The sequence below is a fragment of the Oncorhynchus gorbuscha genome, linkage group LG07, assembly GCF_021184085.1.
Source record: "Oncorhynchus gorbuscha isolate QuinsamMale2020 ecotype Even-year linkage group LG07, OgorEven_v1.0, whole genome shotgun sequence".
Classification (NCBI taxonomy): Eukaryota; Metazoa; Chordata; class Actinopteri; order Salmoniformes; family Salmonidae; genus Oncorhynchus; species Oncorhynchus gorbuscha.
In genome coordinates, this window is record NC_060179.1 from 53934484 (window position 1) to 53957617 (window position 23134).

At 40.7% G+C, this 23134-nt stretch overlaps 3 protein-coding genes across 3 annotated transcripts in view; 2 read left to right on the forward strand and 1 right to left on the reverse strand.

Annotated features, from left to right (window-relative positions):
- Nucleotides 1–89: 89 nt before the first annotated feature.
- LOC124040029 (5-hydroxytryptamine receptor 7-like) lies at nucleotides 90–3337 on the reverse strand. The gene is made up of 2 exons (XM_046356738.1): nucleotides 2437–3337; nucleotides 90–1935 (listed from the first exon to the last, which is right to left on the reverse strand). The coding sequence occupies exons 1-2, from the start codon at nucleotides 2916–2918 to the stop codon at nucleotides 1179–1181; spliced, it is 1239 nt and encodes a 412-aa protein (XP_046212694.1). The 5' UTR covers nucleotides 2919–3337; the 3' UTR covers nucleotides 90–1178.
- A 1455-nt stretch (nucleotides 3338–4792) lies between these two features.
- LOC124040028 (pantothenate kinase 3-like) lies at nucleotides 4793–14713 on the forward strand. The gene is made up of 7 exons (XM_046356737.1): nucleotides 4793–5494; nucleotides 8343–8695; nucleotides 9014–9273; nucleotides 9793–9969; nucleotides 10085–10208; nucleotides 12454–12579; nucleotides 13003–14713. The coding sequence occupies exons 1-7, from the start codon at nucleotides 5188–5190 to the stop codon at nucleotides 13060–13062; spliced, it is 1407 nt and encodes a 468-aa protein (XP_046212693.1). The 5' UTR covers nucleotides 4793–5187; the 3' UTR covers nucleotides 13063–14713.
- Nucleotides 14714–20315: 5602 nt separating this feature from the next.
- The window catches only part of LOC124040027 (monocarboxylate transporter 12-B-like), a 30907-nt gene continuing 28088 nt past the window's right edge, over nucleotides 20316–23134 (forward strand). The window contains exon 1 of the mRNA XM_046356732.1: nucleotides 20316–20353. The gene's annotated coding sequence lies outside the window, so the exon portion shown is untranslated. The remainder of the gene's footprint in view (nucleotides 20354–23134) is intronic.

Genomic DNA, 23134 nt, shown 5'->3' on the forward strand with positions numbered 1-23134 from the left:
CCTTTTTCTTGCATTAACTAACCATCTGTCTTATGTAACCGTATCTAACGTAACATATCATACTAAACGGCGTGTCTCAGATTTACATACAGAATAATACAAAATGCTCTGAGACCAGGTTGCTAACCCTGGTAGTCATTCTGAATGCAGGTTGAGGGTAAATAGAAATTCCAACTGTTGAATATCCTAACTGGCTGGATTTAAAAAAGGAATTATACATCCCTTTGCCAGTCAGCATAATGGGACTTGCAGGCCTGATGTGGCCTGTAATTTGTAAACCAATTGTTAGCGAGTTAAGATTTGTTAGCAAATTAAAGCCTTATGATATATTTAAATCTATTTTCATAAAGTTAAATTTTTTATTATAACAGGTATTTAAAAGGAAATAATTCAACAACCATGTCTTTGTCACTAACAAATATAGTCATGGGTGGTAACGCTACAATTCAATTGAAAAGAAAAGGCAAATTTGGCTTTTACACCAAATAGTGTTAAAACAACACCCAAAATCACTTACTGTAACAGTGGCATGTGAAATGCAATGTTAATATTTTATAATATGAAGTGTTACATTAACACTCAAAATGTAACACTACAATCAGAGTACTTTTTACACTCTGTAGAGTGGGACTATATGTTATCTGAGGTAGTGTTAAAATGAACTCTTTAAGTGAAATGAACACTGCAAAATGTACTGTGTATAACCTGACACAATGTGGATCTAATGTTCTTGTGTGTGCCAGGTATGAACAATAATGTCAGTTATTCTATACACATGCATGTAGCCTTCTCTACTCATGAACTGAATAGGATTCCTCTAGAGTAGTGTTTTTCAACCCCTGGTCTGTGGACCTGTGGACCACAGATGGTTGTCTGCTCCAATTTAGTCATATGTCAAGCCCAAGTTTTCATTTAAACTAGGGGTGTCATACTCATTTTGCACCTTATTTTTGTAATTTTGATGCTCCCTGACTGTTAGGCTTTCATTTTGATGATTGTTAACAAGATGGACAGAGTGAAGAGACTGTAAAATGTAAGTCCATTATCACTACATTGAGTTTTTTATTTATTACTCAAACCACCCACAGGCCGCAGTCAAATGTTTGACACCCTGATCTAAACCATAGTTTGCCGGTCCTTGTGTAGCAAAGTGTTAGAGAAGTTTAAGAAACACTGTTCTAGATCTCCAGATCCGGTCTCTCAGCCAGTTTGATGGCCTCGTGCATGCAGGCGGCGGAGAGTTTGCGGTTAATGTTCCTATACCTGCAGAGCAAGATGTTACGGTAGGTGGTCCTCAGGTCCCTGTTGAAGAAGGCATAGATGAATGGGTTGATGAGGGAGTTGGCGTAGCCCAGCCAGAGGAGAAACCTTTCCACCCAGAGGGGAATGCAGCTACATTCTACCCCACAGATGAAGGGCCTGGCCGTGGACATCAGGAAGAAGGGCAGCCAGCAGACAGAGAAGGCCCCCACAACGATCCCCAACGTAGCGGCCGCCTTCTGCTCCCGCTTGAAGATGGAAATGTTTTTCCTGTCGTTCTTAAGCAGACGAGAGAAACTGGCACACTCCTCCACCTCCTTCTGGAGCTTAAAGGCCGCGGCCACGCAGTCAACACTGTTACGCTCGTCCTCTGCCTTGGGGAAGCCTTGGATGGTGTGCTTGGCGGCGCTCACCTTGGCTGCTCGGTAGATGCGGTAGTACATCATCAACATCACCGACATGGGGATGTAGAATGCAACGGCGGTGGAGTAGATGGTGTAGCCCACGTCTTGGGTGATCAGACACACCTTGTCATCGTTGACGTTCTGGGCCCAGCCGAACAACGGGGGCAGGGTGATGGAAGCAGACAGCAGCCACACAGACAGAACTACTTTCGCCATGCATCTCCCACTCTGTCGCACAGGGTAGGTCAAGGGTTTTGTTATGCCTAGGTACCTGTGACAGCAAAGAGATTAGTTAAAAATATTGTGAAGTCTCTGATGAAAGTAATGTGATTGAAATATAGCACACACAGGATAGTATAGATCATGAGGTGTCCAACTGTCTTCCTGGAGAGCTGCTGTGTGCAGGCTTTCGCTACAGCCCTGCTTTAACACACCGGATTCTGCTAATCAAGATCCTGATGAGCAGCTCATTAGAATCAGGTGTGTTAAAGTAGGCTTAGAGTAAAACCCTGCACACCCCAGTGACTCTCGAGGAGGGTTGGCCATCCATGGTATAGGGTTGGGTATACATATGAAAATCCATTCTTAATTATTCATCAATTGTAGAATGAAAAATGTAAGCAAATACTTTGGTGTTAATTGCTTTTGACATATATTTTTTTTATAAATTAGACTAACCTGCATAGATAATGGCTTTGGGGGAATAAAACAAGAACATTTGCAATAATGAAAGATTTGTTGGTTTATCATTAATGAAGGCATCTTGACTCACCTGTCTATGCTTATTACACACAGGGTCATGATCGAAGCAGTGCAACACATCACGTCCATGGCAATGAAAACGTTGCAGAACACCTGTCCGAAGATCCACTGCCCCCCGATGAGGTCCGTGATGCTGACAAAGGGCATCACCGCCACCGCTATGGACAGGTCTGCCACGGCCAGAGAGACAATTAAATAATTGGAGGGCTGTTTCAGCTTCTTCACAAAGCACACGGATATCACCACAAGTAAGTTCCCGCAAATAGTGAACAAAGTGAGCACAGTGAGAACTCCTCCGATAAGCACCTTCTCCACATTCCCGTGGTTAAGAATCTGCTCCCCGCAGCTGGTGTCATTTTCCGTGAAGCTCAGAGTTGGCAAAATTGCGATGGTTGTTTGGGGCGCTCTCAGCAAACGCAGATCCATCCCCGCTGTAGTCATGCTGGTCCTGGCAAATTCCTTCATCAGGTCTTTGGTCAAATATGATCTCATAAGATTAATACTATTTCATTGGAACCATTATTTTAATGCCTATTAATCCGTTATTAATAATGCATTGGGTATCCATCAAATCACAATGATAATTTCCTCCCAACTAAATTGATACCTTTGTCTTTTCCACAACTTCTAAATTACCAGTCCCGGTAGGCCAGTTATCCATCCACCGGCGCCAAATCACCAGGTTAATGGGATAGAGTAGATTAATAGGATAAACAGACTCCCGTTAACAAGCTTGGTTTGTAATACATTGTTAAATGTAATGCGATTCATTGGTCACCCTCACGCGAGTGGCTACCGCAGCAAAGAACTCACTGAGAAAATGTTTTATTGGGGAAAGGGAATATACTGGGATGACGTCAGAAGAACCCGCGTAGATGTAGCCTAGTCTGGTTGGACATTATTCAGTCAAAATAAAGTATATTCATAGGCCTATCACAGATTTTTTTTTTTTTTACGGAGCAACACATATACCAAGTGTGTGTGTGTGTGTGTGTGTGTGTGAGTACAGAATCTGGGGGGGGGATTGATACACTTTGAAAGATATCATTTGGCGCCATCCTGTGGCTTTATTCTCGGTATACGTAACAATATCATTCTTTCCCCACATAGATTTATATAGGGAATATTATAGTCTATTTAGGATTAATCTATATTAATGGCAAGGGGAAATTTGGGTAGGCTAAATCTATAAATGTAGTCCTAATCAAATGTAGGATAGCTATTTTTTCTATTTAAGTTTTTGAAAAATATACTGGACACACCTTTTGTTCTAGCAGTACTTGGTTCTTATTAGGCCTTGCAGGTAGGATACAACACAGCCAATAATTGTAATGAGGATTTGTACATTGTTCTTAAGTAGACCTAGAGTATAACAATGTAGCATAATTAGCCCAATTCTTGATAGGCTGCACTACAAGAATAATTACACAGTAATACACTGTTAATTTAGCCTAGTCAGTTCATCAAATCAAATTGTATTGGCTGGGTACATAGATTTGCAGATGTTATCGCAGGTGCAGGGAAATGCTTGCGCTTCTAGCTCCAACAGGGCAGTAGGCCTAATACCTAGCAATAATTAAAAAAACAACAACACACACATAACCCCCCCCACCACAAAAAAAAGTTGTAATTAAGAAAGATCAGAATGAGCAATGTCAGAGACCATGTGTAACAATATAACAGTAACTGAGGGAGGGAGACAGCAATAAGAGTCGTTTAGAAATGTAATAAACCAACCTGGTCTCAGAGGATTTCGTATTATTCTGTACAAAAATCTGAGACAAATTTAGTATGATATGTTATGTTTCGCATGATATGTGGTAATTTGTGGATGTCCATCAATGATATGTTACAAATTACAAATCGTTTTATATGTTATGAATTTTCAAAACGTACAGATTTGTGAAACCTACTATGGATTACAAATTTGCAAAACGTATGATATTTAACATTTTTGTAACATAGCATGTTACAAAAACAAGCAAGGTGGCTAATGTTAGCTAGGTTAGGGGTCCGGGTTAAGGTTAAGTTTAAGAGTTGGTTAAAGGGTAAGGTTAGCTAAAAGGGTTAAGGTGAGGGTTCGGGAAGGTTTAGTTGACATGCAAAGGAGTTTGCAGAGTAGCTAAAAAGTAGTAATAGTTGAAAAGTTGCTAATTAGCTAAAATGCTAAAGTTGCCCATGATGATATTTGAACTCGCAACCTCTGGGTTGCTAGACGTTGGTGTTATATGGCCATCGATCCACCGTAAAATAATGTTACTGTACCAAATGTAATATATCAGACGAAAAGTAGTATCTACGTACAGAATAATACAAAATGCTCCGAGACCAGGCTGATGAATTAGCCTGTACAATGACATAGGCTGCCGGCGAGCTTTACTCGAAAAGCTGCGACAAGAGGAGCATGATAAAGCAATGTAATAATAATACCCACAGGGGAAATTGGGGGTTGTAAGAAACAGCCTGTATACAATGACGTAGGCTGCTGGCTGTTTTAATTCTGAAGCTGCCGCAAGAGGAGCATGATGAAGCAAGATGACCGACAGTGACCCATAGATTGTATAAAGACAGTGACCTTAGTCAAACGTTCTAGCAGTTGTTGTCCCATTATCCACATCGACCAAACATCATTATTTTTTTATCGTCGTAATAGATCTTTACCAAATAGCCTGACATTCTTTTGAAGAAACATCGCCGAGGAAAGCGGACAGATTTCGCCTTTCGGAGACTGCCCGCTAGTGCTTTCCCTGCGCAAAAAAAAATGGACAATGGCAAAGCATCGGATCAGAAAAGAACAGGCGCTTGCCAAGAGAATGGTTTGACAAATGGATTCAAGCCTACACAAACTGACAACGGGAGCTGCAATGTTTTAGGTTCAAACGGAACCAGTAGCAGTGGTAGTGGCGGGTGTAGTAGTAGTAGTAGTAGTAGTAGTGGTGGTGGTGGTTGTAGCCATAATGGAATTGAAAATGTCCACCATCTTCAGGAGGATGCCCATAATAATGGGTCGCCTCCAAAGCGGTGCAGACTCAGGAGAAGAATGGATTCTGGCAAAAAGAACCGACCGCGTAAGTAGGACACAATATGAATCGTTTCCACACTGTTTCAGCATCGATGATGTCAATCATCTCGGCTGTCTAAAATCTAAAATGAAAATTATACGACATTGAAACTACACATTCGGTCAAATTCTGCCCTACACAATTTCAAAGCATCCTCTCAGGTAATGAAAGGGAGGGGGTTTCGGCCTAAGTATTGATTGCACATTACTCTGGGTGTCCAAAGTGACAGTCGCCTAGATTTCCTATGGTGCCATATCTAGTATATTTGGATGACACAATGAACCAGTTAAGACATTATGCTGCAGGATAGAATATCGCTTTATCGCGTTGCGAGGCTTTTCCAAGAATGTAAATAGGGAAGCCTATCCGCACAATTATCCTATTGATACTGCTTCTGTAATGAATAATGGGCCTGTACTCCTATGTGGAGAAATGTTTTGTTTTCCTGTATCCTCAAAGTACATTCCATAAGCTATTTATGTCTATGAGAAATGCAGAATTTAGCAAGCAATAAGAATCAAGCACCATATTCTGTATTATTTCGACATGTTTTAATCATACTATGCAATAATAATTTGTATTTTACACGAATGTAACCCTCCTGGTAATAGAGCTTTAGCCCCTCTTTCTCTCGTCCCCTTTGTTATTGTGAGATTTTTGATGTTGTCGGTCGAGACATTTTTCATTGGTCGTTCCAAAGTCAGGAGGTGTGCTGAAATCGCTGCTGATATGAGAGCCACATAATGTCGACCAATCAGCCGCCAGTACTTGCCTAAGGAAGTTGGCTGAAGAAACTGACAGAGCAGCCAGCACCATGAATAGCACAGATCTTTCTTTGTCTCCAATATAACATTGTAAAACAAATGTGTCACTATGTCAGGAAACTGTAGTCTGCCTTATTGCTGTGATGACATCATGCCACAATTCATTAGGACTGAGTGACACTACTTGTCAGTCTTGGTATGAAGTGTATTTGACCATAAGCAACTTGACCTGATTATCACAATTAAGTTTGTTGTTAAATGGATGAAATATACTTATTTGCTTACTTTCATTTATTTGTTTATTTACATCTGCTACCTCGGCAGAATCAAATCTAAGCAAACAAACAGCAAATTTACAAATGTTACACTTTGGCGCCAGGAACTATTTGGCTGGTGTAGTTAGAAGCGGTCTTTATCTCTCTTCAATGCCTGCAACCCAGCCGTTTGTCCAAGAGGTTGCTACAACACTGCTGGCTTGTCTGCATTCCTCTGGGAACTGTGGAAAGAAGTCTTGAATCCAAAAATACCACTTCTATTATATAATTGAATAGAAGGGATTGTGGACAATTGCAGCAAGTTGCTAAAATGCACTTGGCATGAAGACAAATACAACATTTTTACCTTCCAGTATGATCAATTGAATAAGCATCATTTGCTTTGCTGATGTCTCTTATTGGTAGTTCCCACTTGGATGCAACAAACTGAATCCCAATTGTTATGACTATTTTTTATTTAACCTTTATTTAACTAAGCAAGTCAGTTAAAAACAAATTGTTATTTACAATGACGGCCTACCCCGGCCAAACCCGGGCGACATTGGGCCAATTGTGCTCCGCCCTATGGGACTCCCAATCACGGCCGGTTGGGATACAGCCTGGAATCAAACCAGGGTGTCTGTAGTGAGGCCTCAAGCACTGAGATGCAGTACCTTAGACCACTGCACCATTCGGGAGCCCAAATAGAGCTAGGCTTTGCCAATCAGACTCAACTATGAAAATGTATGCCGTTAAATCATTTCCATTGACTTGAGCTTTGGTCCTTTGTTGCACATACATGTGACCACTGTGAAATTATAGTAAAAGCAATATAGCTCAGCCATTACTTGAGAATGAGTGGCAGAAATTCAAGCATTCAGTCCTCTGTCAATTTACAGTGAAACCATTGCAATGCAGGATCTGTCTGTAGCACAACTGACTGAAGATATTGAAAGCACGTGATTCCAGTCAGTGAAGATTCCAGAGTAGACACTCACACATTTGCTGAGATCTATATATTCATGTTATGTCACGTTCCTCTTCTAGAAATTGAAGAGAAATGGATCGACCATATATCAGAGGTGTAATGGTGTTGTAATCTGGGTATCATTGCAAGCCAGAACCAAATCAACAATTACACCTCAAATTTGACTATTTTAAGCACCTCAAGCATGTTTTTTGGTTACTGCTTTTCTGTAGCTTCACACATAGTTGAATGTAACCAGGCTGGTTTGTGGAATGAGCAATAAGGGACTATACACCCCTCTGTCAAATGAAGTGCAATTGAACCAGTTTGCCTGCCGATGTATTGACTACACATTCATTGTACTGTACACTCAAGAGTTAATTGAGAGTTAGGCAGGATATCCAGGCAATCTTCTCTCCATGCCAGGGTTTCCATGGCAACAAAGCCCTCATCTTTTGTTGCAGAGCAAACACACTGCTGTGAATTTAAGACGACCCTCTTCCTCTTCCTTCCTTCCTCTCTCCAAAAAAAGAGAGAAACATGTCACAATGATCTACTAATATGAAGACATGATGTGTGCATAATATGCCATGATGCTTTTGTCTTCAGTGAAATCAAGTTAGAAAATGCAACAGGTTTGAGTAAGTTTCAGTTAGCACAGTTCATTGGTAGACTTATATGGAGCAATAGCTTAGTTGTGACTTAGACAGAATACTAGAGCCCTCTGTTTTGAGAGTATGCATTTCTCCATAGAGGATTTTGCACAATTCCATAAGAGCTAAACAGCGCTTTTCTACAGGCAATGGTGACCAAGCTTTTCCTGAATCTCCCAACTAATCTCTCAAAACACCTTTTGTTTTCTGTTCCAGCCTTCCCCTGGTTTGGGATGGACATCGGCGGCACCCTGGTGAAGCTGGTTTACTTTGAGCCTAAGGACATCACGGCGGAGGAGGAGCAGGAGGAGGTGGAGAGCCTGAAGAGCATCCGCCACTACCTGACCTCCAATGTGGCCTACGGCGACACAGGCATCCGCGATGTCCACCTAGAGCTGAAAAACCTGACCATGTGCGGCCGGAAGGGCAACCTGCACTTCATTCGCTTCCCCACCCAAGACATGCTGGGCTTCATCCAGATGGGCAGAGACAAGAACTTCTCCAGCCTGCACACCACACTCTGTGCCACCGGCGGAGGGGCGTACAAGTTTGAGGACGACTTTAGGACGGTGCGTGGTGGTTGCTAGAACGATTGGGTGTTGTCGGCCAGGGAGAATGACTGAAAGTGACAGGCGATGTGAATTCATGTCTTATTGCATGTTATTACATGTCATTAGTCAGTTAACTATATTGTGGCGTGATCATTACAGGCAACATGGTTTCTCATGTGATTAGATGGGAGTAGGTGTTGATGGTTTAGGCTTGCCTGGTTGAGGTGTGTTATAGACAATTCATGCTCTTGGAGGAGTTACCTTTGCATATCAAAACCACTCCAGTTTCTCTTTCTGTCCTATAATCTTATAGATCTTCTGCTTTCCATCTCCCAGATCGCCAACCTAGAGCTACAGAAGCTAGATGAACTGGACTGTCTTATCCATGGTCTTCTCTATGTGGACTCAGTGGGGTTCAATGGCCATCCAAAGTGCTACTTTTTCGAGAACCCCTCTGATCCCGAGAGTGAGAACTGTGTCAAGAAAGCATGTTGCCTTGACAACCCCTTCCCCATGTTGTTGGTAAACATTGGCTCAGGGGTCAGCATCCTGGCAGTCTATTCGAAGGACAACTACAAACGGGTCACAGGCACCAGGTAAATAAATGTAATCTGTTGCTGTTTTAGTGTAGGCAAACAGAGGTAATCCTGTGTCACTCCACATCATGATAGCTATATTTATTTGATCTGTCATTGGTAACACAGTTCTGTCATTGCTCGCGTTCATCTGTATTCAAAGTATCCTTGTTTTGAGTCTAGATAATAGTTACCACGGTAACTGGTTAATAACTTCTTAGACAAATACAACTTTCCCACTGGGCAAAAACTCTTGTTTCCATGTAATCTCAACAAAGAAAAAAATGTAATGTGATGAAAAAAAAAAAGCAATCAACGTAAGGGAATTTTGTATTTAAAAAAAAACCAAATTTCTAACCTAAATCCAATGACATTGTGATATTTTTTCTTGAATTCACATTAGTTGACAACTCACTCAAATGTAAACCAAAACTAGACGTTTAAATGATGTCTGTGCCCATTGGGTTGTTTCCTGCAAGCTAAACAGTGGTACAACCCATAGAGTAGTAGGTCACATTAATTGCCTGTCCCCCCCCACAGTTTGGGAGGTGGTACTTTCCTAGGCCTGTGCTGCTTGCTGACTGGCTGCGAGACTTTCGAGGAGGCCCTGGAAATGGCAGCGAAGGGGGACAGCAGCAACGTGGACAAACTGGTGAAGGACATCTACGGAGGAGACTATGAACGCTTCGGCCTCCAGGGGTCTGCAGTTGCATCTAGGTAAGCTCTAAGTTAGCTGATACATGATACGTGTTGTAACCTCAAGACTTCCAGTAACAGTATGCTTTGAAAACGGAGTATTATGGAAACTAACCCCGTGAATAATTCATTGCAGTTTTGGTCATATGATGAGCAAGGAGAAGCGTGTCAGCATCAGTAAGGAGGACCTAGCCCGAGCCACTCTCGTCACCATCACCAACAACATTGGTTCTATTGCTCGTATGTGTGCGGTGAATGAGGTACAAAGTAGATGTATTTACTTCTGTTTCAGTGGAAGTCTTACTTCAATGAGTAATTCTAACCCGTGTTAATTTCGTCAATAATAGCTCTGACAAAAAATACTTGTCGACAACCTATTTTTCCTGATTAAAACTGTGACGATAATGAAACGAGATGCCCTGAAAAAACTCAGATAACTATTACTAATTACTTTTCATTTTAGTCTACGGAAATGTGACAAGAGGAGAATTCCACATGAAACAAATTAACATTTAATTTGACACGAAGCATACATGCATGCAGATTATTTCATGCAATCCTCTCATTGGCAGGATTAACATCTTTCAGTTGCACGGTCTGAGCTGATCTGCCCGGCTGTCCCACACAGCTCCCAGGTGGTCACTTCAATCACTCGTTAGTCTTTTCAACTGATGAGAAGCCAGGACACTTGACTTGTCACTAACCTCAACTAGAAACAACGATGTTTACTCTCGTACTTTCATGTAGGCTGTTTTTGCTTTGATCACAACAGAAGCTCTATTTTCCCATGTGTGCTGTTATTCACTCGCCCGTGTTGCTGCTCTCACGCCGCGGTATGCAAATGTGAGTTGAGGTAGCTTGTTCCTTATGGGAAAAAAATGCTATTTGTTGGATATTAGGAGTGAAGTAATACTCCCCCCCATGACGATTATGATGGGGAGAAAATCAGAGCTCTAAATTGTTTAACCTGTAGCCAAGGCTTTATAGCCTACGTGGTTAATTATGGCTGTTATTGTTTACAATCTGCCACAATATCAATGTAGCCAGCTACGGTTTACATGGGGATAGTAGGTCTAGTTGGAAAAGCCTAAATATTAATTATTTAATAGTCTAGTTTTAGTCGACTGATAATAACTAAAACCGATGTAGGATGAAATGACTACAACGTGACTAAGACTAAAATGTATTTCAAGACTAAAACTCAATTTAAAATAGCTGCCAAAATGAACACTGAATCAAACAGTGAGAATATACCACACTGTGGTTGTGACTGCAACGGACGGGGTCAACTTTCTCAAAGTGATTTTTCTTTCACCATAAAGCAAAGGAGTGAAGTGGATTCAGCAGCCAGTGTGATGGATGATGGGAATGGACTCTGTGTGCTTTCAGCTTCTTTACAGTGTTGCCTTGTGGCATGGAGATCAAGCAGCATTGTACAGGGCTATCAAAGCACATAGAACAACAACAGGAAGTCTTCTGACACAAATATCAAGTGGGCAAATGATCTGCCCCATGAGTAACCCCATTGTAGTGTTTTGAGCACGAGGTACACAAATGTACATTTGATTCAGCTTTCTAACTACCTATGCATATAGTGTACAGTGTATCAATTGGGGGAAGTCTTAAAACCAGCCTGCAAAGTGCGCCGCTTTTTTTTGTCGGTAGAGCTTTACTTAGAATGAGCGGACTTACTCTGTTAGCCCCGCAACAATGTCATTCACAGGAGTTGAGCTGTTCATTCTTGGCTGTTGCTCAATCTTTTTCTCCCTTGCTGCTGAGTCACTAAAGCGTGAGACGAAGCTCCTCCCACTGCTGTAATGTCAGGTTCTCTCCCCTAGATGGCAACAATACATCCATCTATGCCACGTGTCAAACTCATTCCATGGAGGGCCGAGTGTCTGCGGGTTTCCGCTCCTCCCTTGTTCTTGACTGATGAATTAAGGTCACTGATTGGGAACTGAAGGAACTCCCCTCACTTTGGGCTCCCGAGTGGCGCGGTGGTCTAAGGCACTGTATCCCAGTGCAAGGGGCGCCACTACAGTCCCTGGTTTGAATCCAGGCTGTATCACATCCGGCCGTGATTGGGAGTCCCATAGGGCGGCGCACAATTGGCCCAGTGTTGTCTGGGTTTGGCCGGGGTAGGCCGTCATTGTAAATAAGAATTTGTTCTTAACTGACTTGCCTAGTTAAATAATGGTAAAATTAAAAAATGTGAATGTTAAGCCTGGTTGCCTAGGTCTTATTCAAAAGGAAATAACTAAAACCAGCAGACACTAAACCCTCCATGGAACTAATTTGACGTCCCTTATCTATGGCTATTAGTCTGAGAGAGCTGGCCTAAGGACTTTAAACAGCTGGCCTAAGGTCTTTAAACAAATCGTTTTTTGTGTGTTTTTTTTTACATCTTACTTTTGAAATGTCAAATTCTGTCTTGCTTTATGAAACGGTCATTCTTGCAAGCTCTAAAAATGTCTGGTTTACCAATGGTTCAATGTTGTCTTTCAGAAAATTGAAAGAGTGGTGTTTGTTGGGAATTTCCTGAGAATCAATACTGTGTCAACGAAGCTGCTTGCGTATGCCATGGACTTTTGGTCCAAAGGACAATTAAAAGCTCTCTTCTTAGAGCATGAGGTAAGTAGTTTGCAATATATATATATATGTGTTATTTTGATTTAACTAGGCAAATTATTATTTACAATGATGGCCTACCGAGGAACAGTGGAGGAACAGTGGGTTAACTGCCTTGTTCAGGGGCAGAACGACAGATGTTTACCTTGTCAGCTCAGGGATTCGATCCAGCAACCTTTTAGTTACTGGCCCAACACTCTAACCGCTAGGCTACCTGCCGCCCACGTTCTGTGTTATGTGAGGGATGTTCAGCACACTTGTTTTAGTCTAATTGTACAATAAAAAGGGTAAACAACAGATCATCTGCATATATTTGGATAGGTTACAATTGGGCGCTGAGCAGGAATATCAAGGTTATTGATGATAACCTGGCCGAATAGCTAAACAGATAATGAATTAAGCCGAGCCACTCTGTTTTTTTTTCAGGGTTATTTCGGGGCCGTCGGTGCCTTCCTGGAACTACTGAGGATAACAGATGACCTTTGAGACAGAGACAGACCGAGGCGAAACCCTAACTCTCACCACAAGACACTGCTACTGACTGGACGAAATGGGGAAAATACATTTGAATAATTTAACTGTTTTAAGAGGTTCTACTAATTGTCCTCCTCCTCGTCTGCTGATGTTTAAGAAAATAGATTTTCAATATTATGAATGCAGGCTGGAGGAGATGAGGTTGGTGTTTTATTTGCAACTGAAAAGCAAACCTGGGTACCGATTGTTTATAAAAACCCCAACTGTATATTGAATGTGTGATTAAGCCAAACGCTACTGACCCCTGATCCTTTGTGTGTATTTGCTTTTGTTTACTTTTTCGTGATCTGAGACCCCCCCACCCCCCCCCTAAAAAATGTTTATCTTATTGGTCCTTTATTTGTTTAATTTAAATTGTATAAAGTACTTACAAGATGCAAGTAGTTACATTGATCTTTAACTTAAAGCATTAGCTTACAATTAGCTTTTGCACTTTTTTCTAATCAATCGTCCTATCCCAATGTTCTGTGATATGATTTGAGATATAATCAAATGTATTACCCTACTGAATATGTGAATCGTACGCAGTTACTCTTATCAACCCATTCTGTCAACCCGTCATCTGTGGATTTGCCAATTTGTGGAATATGGACCATTAAGCAATAGCTAAATTTGACTGATAATGTTGCGGGTTGATTTTGCTTAATAATACGCTGAAAAATCTTAGAACATTTTACATAATGCATCTATTTTTATCAGTGGCAGTAGAATGACCAGTGACCAAAATCCTAAGTCTGTATTCACTTGAATCCAGTATTATGTATATTCTTTCCTGTCCCATGCCTTATAATTCCATTGCTGTTTTACTGAAACAGTTCACTTTGGAACCAAGCCTTCAGTACTAAATTATCCTTAGAAACCTCACAAAATAGACCCTGTCTGTGACTCCACTTTCCAGGGGAGTTGGGATATGCAGAAAAACACATTTTCAATTCACACATGCGTATTAATACACACATGCACGTGTTTGAAATAAGACAAATATAAGCAACCACCTAATTATCATTATTAAGTACATGTTCCTCAGCAAAGCCAAATCACTGACTCACTAAGCAGTGCTACGCAAAGTGTTCACCTCTATGTGAAGAGACTTTAACAATATTTACTTACTACAGTTGTTTTCATTGTCATCAAAGATGGGGATCATTTATGCCTGCCTTCCTACCGGTAATAATCAGTATGTGCTTTATGATAGTCATTTCATATTTGTTTTGGATGTACTGTGCTGAGTACTCTAGTCGAAAGGAGATTTGACTCTCCTACTGGATCTCTTGGTTAAATTTCATGACATTTCATGATGGCATTTTGGTTTCAAGTGAAACTGCATAGCTGGCCTGTGAACCGCTGTGAGCTGCATACCCTTCTGCCTTCCTGTCCACTTCAGAGGGTCCCACGACCAACTTGCTCATCCAAACAATACATCCATGCTGTATCTGAAATGGCATCCTATTCATTATAGTGCGATACTTTGGAACAGATCACGCTTTTCCATATATAATTTACCAGTGGTGATTTTAGCATGTAAATCTTGGTGTGGAAAACTCCCCCCCCCAATTTTTTTTAGATGCATGCCAGCAAAGCCACTACACTACACAACACTAAACAATACATTAATTGCACTATAACGGTGACAAGCGGTGCCCACAAACTGTTAGGTTCCACATAAAGCTGTCCCGACAGCAGAGCTTTCTTTTCAGCACCATGGAGTGAATCTTTACCACCGCTACACCTGGTTATCAGCGGAGCCTTGTCTGGCAGCAAAACAATTCATTCAGCCTGGTTTACTGCCTTTAAACATAGATGATATGACCATATCTCCCTGGCATATTACATCATTTATGCAGCAGCATTTAATACATTTTTGGACTCACCTTGCTGTGCGCGGCAGCCGTATGTTGGCAAATTTTGTCATCAAAGAAAAAGATTTACAATTTTGAGTTGGATGACTGTTCAAAACATATCTTCCCAGTCTGACTTCCCAGTTGCAATGCTTGCTGTTAGCCACTGTCACCGATTCTTTCCAAACAACTCATTGTTGAATTTGCGATTTCCAAGTTGTTGTGTAATGTTTATGTCTATGTATTAGACATTTATCTTCATTATTTCTCTTCATATGACAAGGATTAAAAAGGATTTGCCAGTTGATTTATGATGATGACTGCTAGCTAAGATTTTGAAAGAAAGATGTTGACATGATCAGTCCAATCAAAGCTACTGTACATATAACGTGATTTGATGTCATTTTGTCTGTGGTCATTGACGTTGAGCCTTCTTGGAAGGGCACTTCTAATGTAACTCTATGGGCAGCAACCAAAGGGCTCACATTCTTGATGTCTACCCTTGCTAAAGGCTAGTGATGTAGTGTCCCCATGAGTGACAGAACACTGAGCCAATCACGGTGCAATGCTCCTATTTTCTGCTGGCCTGCCCCAGCACTGAGCTAGGCTGAAACACCTGTATTTTGGAGCTGCCTGTTTGTATGCGGCTTTATTAACTCAATGATATATTTTTTGTTGCATTGTTTGCAAACTGATATGTGACATGTATTAATGCCAAAATAACATGCAAAACAGCCCCCCCCCCCAAAAAATACATCTGCCCCACCTACCCTGAATGACGGGTCACCACTTTTGACCAGGGCGATGGTTTTGATCAATAGTAGCGCATTATATAAGGAATATGATGCCATCTTGGACTCATCCCCAAACTGACTTCCCTAACATCATACGATTATTTTTTTATCCCAATTTAACCTGGTGGAGTTTTCAACTATAAGTTAGGACAGATTTTTAAATGTGCTTTATGAATTGAATTACTGCATACATGTCATGGCAAATAATATATGTAACTCTGAACCTGATTGAACTGGATTACAGAGCTGGGTCTTGATATGAATTCAGTTTTGCTTGTTGTCATTAAAACTGTTCTCTAACCTGATGATATGTTGAGTTTGTTGCATTCACTTTCTGATGTACTGCCTTGTCCTGTTGTGTGTGTTTATAAGACTTGCCTAGTGAAGACTTGGTACAAAACATTAAGAACACCTGCTCTTTCCATGACATAGACCGACTATTCCCAAACTGAGGGTACGCACAATGCCGTCGGGGGTACACCAAAAATATGATTCACATTTTCAAACAGTCCATTTAGATTTTTCAACTGGCTTGACATTTGGGTGATGTTTTTTTCTCGCCTGAGTAGCCTCGTTTCACTGCCAAAAATACAATTAAACCATCTAGTGTTCAGTGAAATAACAACACAATGTCAAATACAGGTAGCCTAGTCAAATAATGAACATCCAATCCCATTAACCGTTACTCTCTCGTGGGAATTCCACTAACGGTCCGTAAGTAGGTAAACGTAGCTGCTGCTCATTCCGTTTGTTCGAAAATTGATTTTAAAAAGTAAGGCCTGCGTCCATAGAGACACATACCAGCTCTACTGGTAGTACTGCTACTACCTACCAGCAGTACTACACCTGCACCACGACACAAGTTGTTCTGCTTCCACGAGCACATCCAATGCTAGCATCAGGAGTGCTACATTTGTTGCTAGCCCAGCTATCACAGACACTGAAGTTGTGAATCTGATGCAGCTGAAGAGCTACTGCCCCCTTACCCGGGAAAGCACCGAACAAATGACAGGGACGTTGGACCCTCGAAGAGGCACAAGTATGATGCGAACTACATTGATTTGGGGTTCACTTATGTTGGGAGTAGAGCCTTTCCTCAGCCACGGTGTGTTATATGTGCAAAAGTACTATCTCACAACTCGATGAAACCTTCACTCTTGCACAGACATTTAGAAACAAAACATGCCAATTTGAAAAATCAGCCACAGGAGTTTTTTGAGGTGAGAATTAAGATGACTTTCGAGTAGTATGATGTATAAAAGCAACAGATACCATTACTAAGAAGGGGTTAGAAGCGTCTTATATGGTGAGCTACCGAGTGGCTAGGACAGGCAAGCCCCATGCTATTGGAGGACTTAATTCTTCCTGCTGCCGTGGACATGGCTGGGACAATGCTGGGGGAAAAGGCCAGAAAACTATACAGACGATTTCTTCATCAAACAACACTGTTTCATGGGCTCCCGGGTGGTGCAGCGGTCTAAGGCACAGCATCTCAGTGCTAGAGGCATCATTACAGACACCCTGGTTTGAATCCAGGCTGCATCACAACCAGCCGTGATTGGGAGTCTCATAGGGCGGCGCATAATTGGCCCAGCGTTGTCCAGGTTTGGCAGGTGTAGGCCGTCAGTTCTTAACTGACTTGCCTAGTTAAATGAAGGTTAAATAAAATGAATACAAATTCATGACATATCAGTGACTTGGCAGGAGATGTTTTGAACAATTACTGTTTCGCATACAAGCCAGTGAATTCTTTACGTTACAGCTGGATGAGTCAACAGACGTGGCAGGCCTGGCACAGCTCCTGGTATATGTCTGTTACGTTTATGGGTGGTCAATTAAGGAAGACATACTTCTTCTGCAAACCACTGGAAACCAGGATATTTTTAAAGTACTGGATAGCATTGTGACATCAAATGGACTTTGGTGGTCAAGATGGGTTGGTATCTGTACTGGTGACGCAAAAGCCATGACAGGGAGAGATAGTGGAATGGTAACGCTCGTGCAAGCAGTTGCTCCCGACGCCACTTGGGTACACTGCAGCATGCACCGAGAGGCTCTTGCTACCAAGGGAATGCCTGACAGCTTGAATGACGCTTTGGACACTACAGTGAAAATGGTTAACTTTGTTAAAGCAAGGCCCCTGAACTCTCGTGTATGTTCTGCGTTATGCAATGATATAGGCAGAGACCATGTAATTATTTTGTCTCTGTGTTTGCACCAGATAGGACTGTTTAGGTTTTCATTTTTCTTGTTTTGTTTAGTCTGTTCATGTATAGTCGTCTTTATTAAAAACATGAATAACCACCACGCTGTATTTTGGTCCGCCTCTCTTTCACCAGAATAAAACTGTTACAAAAAGAAATATGAAAGGAGCAAAGTCCAGGTAAAAACATAGAGGAAAATCTGTTTCAGTCTTCTGAAAACCTAACCCTGGGTTAGAGTTTTATTTTTCAGCCAGCACACTAGAATGGCTTTCCAAGATGTGTTGAAGGTCTCAGTGCTGACTTAAATCTGCTTGAAAATCAGAGACACGGTTTAAATATTGCTATCCATCAATGATTCCCAACCAAATTGACTGAGCTTGAGCAATTTTGACAAAATGATTTACAGCTTTAATCACAAATGAACTCTTAGGTGTGAAGACCTACGCAATCAAGACATCCTTGTTTTTGATTTTGAATTCATTTAAATAGACAATTAATTTGCAGCAATATTGTTCCTGTCTGTCTGTTTGGTGCGCATGTTTGTCTATCACTCCATATTTAGCCAGTTAGCGATGCAAATGATAACCGTCTTTGTGGGTAGACAGAAAGACTTTCCCCAAAAACATGTTAACAAATAAAATGTTAACTGCAAAGTAGGTTTAACCGGGGGAACAATATAATGATTATTTGTATCAATTGGCTGGTGATTGTTTGCAAACTCTGCCATATGCTGCAGCAGTAGTCCTATCAGCAGAAACATAGCTAGATCAACACATTCCTCTCTTGCTAGATGCCCAATTAAAGGGGAATTACACTCAATCTACATTTGTCAGTTTATTTTTCCAAAATGGTCTTCTGTTGTAATTTAAGCCTTGACATGGACGCAGAACATCCATTTTCTTTGTTTCTCTATGAATAATTATAATATTGAGAGTAAAAAACTGAAACAAATTTCAAACAAGGAAAAATAAAAAAGAGAAAACAGAATTCAGAATTCAGTAAAATACTAAATATAATTTGATGAGGACCCCTTGCAGTTGTTTATTAACCATGATTTTACCAGGTATGACAGCAAACACATATTTTGTACACCAAGGACCCAGGGAAGAGTTGCAGGGTAGAGAAGAATGTGCACAATTGATAGCTACAGTCTTGTCCCAACTCTGCAACTCTTGCATGGACTCGAGAGGTGGAGGTCGAGAACCACGTATCCTCTGAAACACGACCCTGCCAAGCCGCACTGCTTCTTGACACGTTTCTCTCTTAACCTGGAAGCATTCCGTACTAATGTGTTGAGGAAACACAGTACAACTGGCGACTGCGTCAGCGTGCATGCACCTGGCCCGCCACAGGAGTCGCCAGAGAGTGATGGGACCAGGAAATCCCGGCCCGACAAAACCCTCCCCTAACCCGGACGACGCTCGGCCAATTGTGCACCAAATCAAATCAAATCAAATCAAATTTTATTTGTCACATACACATGGTTAGCAGATGTTAATGCGAGTGTAGCGAAATGCTTGTGCTTCTAGTTCCGACAATGCAGTGATAACCAACAAGTAATCTAACTAACAATTCCAAAACTACTGTCTTATACACAGTGTAAGGGGATAAGGAACATGTACATAAGGATATATGAATGAGTGATGGTACAGAGCAGCATACAGTAGATGGTATTGAGTACAGTATATACATATGAGATGAGTGTGTAGACACCACTCGGGAGGCCAGTGTGTTTAGTATGATTACATAGGACAAAAAGTTACTCAGGGCAAAAACTAATGGAGGGTGGTTGGTCGGATGTATAATGTGAACATCTATCAACCAAAAGGTTGTGTGTCTGAATCTCATCACAGCCAACTTCAGCATTTGAAATAAGTAGCAACTTTTCAGCTACTTACTACTTTTTAGCTAATGTGAAACTACTTTGCATGTTAGCTAACACTTTCCCTAACCCTTTTAGCTAACACTTCCCATAAAACTTTAACCTAACTCCTAACATTATCTCTAACCACTAGCCTAGCCAACGTTAGCCAGCTAGCTAACGTTAGCATTACCAACCCAGACACCTAGCCAATGTTAGCCACAACAAATTGGAATTTGTTTTGCAAATTAATAACAAATTGTACGATTTGAAAATTGGTAACATTTTGTAAATATTTCCAATTCGTAACATATTTTTGAAAATGTGTAACAAATCATACAAATTGTAATTCGTAACATATCATACACAATGGCTGATGGACATCAACAAATTAAAACATACCATACGAAACGTAACATATCATACCAAATGGAGTGTCTCGGATTTTCGTACAAAATAATACGAAATGCTATGAGACAAGGTTGGCTGTAAATGACTTGACTGAGCTATGCAATTCAACAACAGCTGATGTGTGTGTCTGGAAAGGTAAGAACCTTATTGCTCCATCTTAGAAACTGTGGGGAAAATGTTTATTGGAAATATTTTCAAATGTTGGTGCTGTGTGTATTATTTCCAATTGATTGTTTTAAAAAAATTGTGTAGCCTACGAAGCCAGCAGCCTCTGGTGTTCTATTGGCGCTTTGACCGATGCTGATGAGAACGAAAGGTATTCATTAGAAGAACAGAATGTTACAAAGTCGCCGAAGTTGTTTATTCCGTAATTTATTGATGCACATGTTTTGCTTCATATAAACTGGAAATTATTGCACGCTAAGATAACACAAACAGAAAAGAAGGTCTGAAAAAGTTTTTACACATTTTACTAAAGCTGCACGTTTTTGAGAACTTGCCATTTCCTGAGGAGGAAATATGGTGAACATGAGACCCAGTCCACATTGTCGATAGTTCAACCGCGTGAACCCACCACACAATATCTGCCTTCTGTCAATTCGACACATACGATATATTGCTTGCGTTGTCTTATGTTTTTATATGAGGCTCAAACATTATCGCATGATCCCATGTTTTTACTTGATGAATTTGAAGTGCAATCTCCTAAACTTCAGAATCAAAACTTTGCCGACTGTGGCAAATGTCTAAGTTCTAAGGTTAACAAAACAATGATAAACAAACATGCCATGAAATTATATATATATATATATATATTTTTTTTATCAGCAACATTTAGATGAACAATTGACCTAGATAGGGCTATGTAGTAATAGTTTGGATTCAATGAACTCAAAAGGATATTCAGTAGATTATTCTCCCTGCTGTGCAATAATGTAGCTCTGGCTATGTTGAACCAGGCATGTGGTTGCCATGGGCTCAGCAGCTGAAGCAATGGGAGTCAGACAGGTTTTAACCAACTAGAAGTGCAGACAATTGATTAACAGCCTTCAAATGTAATAAATCGAGATTTTTTTCACTGACCTACATACGATACTCCAAAATGTAAAAGTGGAATTATATTTGTTCACATTTTTACAAATGCATAAAAAATGAAAAGCTGAAATGTCTTGAGTCAATAAGTACTCAACCCCTTTGTTATGGGAAGCCTAAATAAGTTCAGGAGTAAAACTGTGCTTAACAAGTCACATAAGTTGCATGGACTCACTCTGTGTGCGATAATAGTGTTTAACATTATTTTTTAATGACTACCTTATATCTGTACCCCACACATACCTGTAAGTTCCCTCAGTTGAGCAGTGAATTTCAAACACAGATTCTACCACAAAGACAATGGAGGTTTTCCAATGCCATGCGAAGAAGGGCACCTATTTGTAGATTGATAAAAAAATGACATTGAATATCCCTTTGAACATGGTAAAGTTATTAATTACACTTACACCCAGTCACTACAAAGATACATGTGTCCTTCCTAACTCAGTTGCCTGAGAGGAAGGCAACAACTCAGGTGAATTTCACCGTAAGGCCAATGGTGACTGAGGATGGATCAACAACATTGTAGTTACTCCATAATACTAACCTAATTGACAGAGTGAAAAGAAGGAAGACTGCACAGAATAAAAATATTCCAAAACATGTATCCTGTTTTCAACAAGGCACTAAAGTAATACTGCAAAAAATGCTTGTAATTGTGCCCGACAGCCTTGATTTGGTCTTATGTAGCAAAATGTGAAATAGTGTATTTTACATTGGTTAAAAGCAGAGACACAGAGCTACAACATGGTATATCATACACGGCATTTGAGGCATAATGGGAAAGTAATTATGCTTTGAAAGTTGATAAACTTGTAACCCCACTTTTGAGAAAATGGCCTTTGAAAGTTTTGATACCTACCGGAGAACTCTTCTTTGTCTACAGCCATTCAGCATTGTTCACACCCTCTTAAGCTTTAGTCCACACCCAAACTCTGAGCATTTTACTCATCCTAGCAGAGCTGGTTAGGCTGTTTTCTTGTTATCCAGAGTGTTGGTTACTGTAACTGTGCTGCTGGCAACAAGTTAATGATGCTTTTTTGCCATCGTTTACTGACACTGGTCATATTCAATGTTGAGCGTTCGTAAATTCATCTGTTATTCTGCGCTCTGGCACACTCAGACCAGAGTGCACTGAAATCGAATGCACCCAAAATTGTTACTTGAATAGTGGAGTCTTTAGTTAAGACATGTCGCTAGTTAGCTAGCTAAACAATGAACCATAATCCCAACTCATGGCATTACTACCCTGCATGAATCTGCATGTAGCTAACCAACCAGCTTCAATGTTAGCTAGCTAACATTAGGCTATAACTAGCCAAGAAAATGGCTCTGATATACGAATAATAATATCATACACGTAACGTTAGCTAGTGAGCCAGCCAGCTAATGTTAGCTAGCTAACAGTGCATTTTAACTTGAAATTAAACCACTTTCTGTCAAAATGAGAAACATGTAATATCTGAAGATGTAGCTAGCTAGACCATCTTACCCATCATGGATGGATGCATCTCCTGTCGGATGCCATGGCTGCCCTTAGTTTTAAGATGTAATCCGGAGACAGGTGTTTTCTTAATCTCATTAACTATCATACTCGAATTCCACAGATTTCAAAACTCGGTCCTCTGGAAAGTGGAGAGTCACACTTATGCAGTTTTACTATGCAATATATATTTTTTAAAGCAGTGTTAGACAGGATTAATAACTAGACTGACCAGCTCAAATAAACAGAAGCGTGCTATATGGCAGACCAATCCAAACTTATCTCTCGGCATATCCAGCCCACTCATTATCTCAGCCAATCGTGGCTAGAGGGAAGGTTGC

Excerpts from the sequence above, each read along its gene's own strand:
- LOC124040029 (XM_046356738.1), bottom strand. The coding sequence starts at position 2,918 with ATGAGATCATATTTGACCAAAGACCTGATGAAGGAATTTGCCAGGACC. Across the intron at positions 1,936-2,436 it reads TGTGTAATAAGCATAGACAG|GTACCTAGGCATAACAAAAC; the intron begins GTGAGTCAAGAT and ends TTGCTGTCACAG.
- LOC124040028 (XM_046356737.1), top strand. The coding sequence starts at position 5,188 with ATGGACAATGGCAAAGCATCGGATCAGAAAAGAACAGGCGCTTGCCAA. Across the intron at positions 10,209-12,453 it reads GTATGTGTGCGGTGAATGAG|AAAATTGAAAGAGTGGTGTT; the intron begins GTACAAAGTAGA and ends GTTGTCTTTCAG. Across the intron at positions 12,580-13,002 it reads CTCTCTTCTTAGAGCATGAG|GGTTATTTCGGGGCCGTCGG; the intron begins GTAAGTAGTTTG and ends TTTTTTTTTCAG.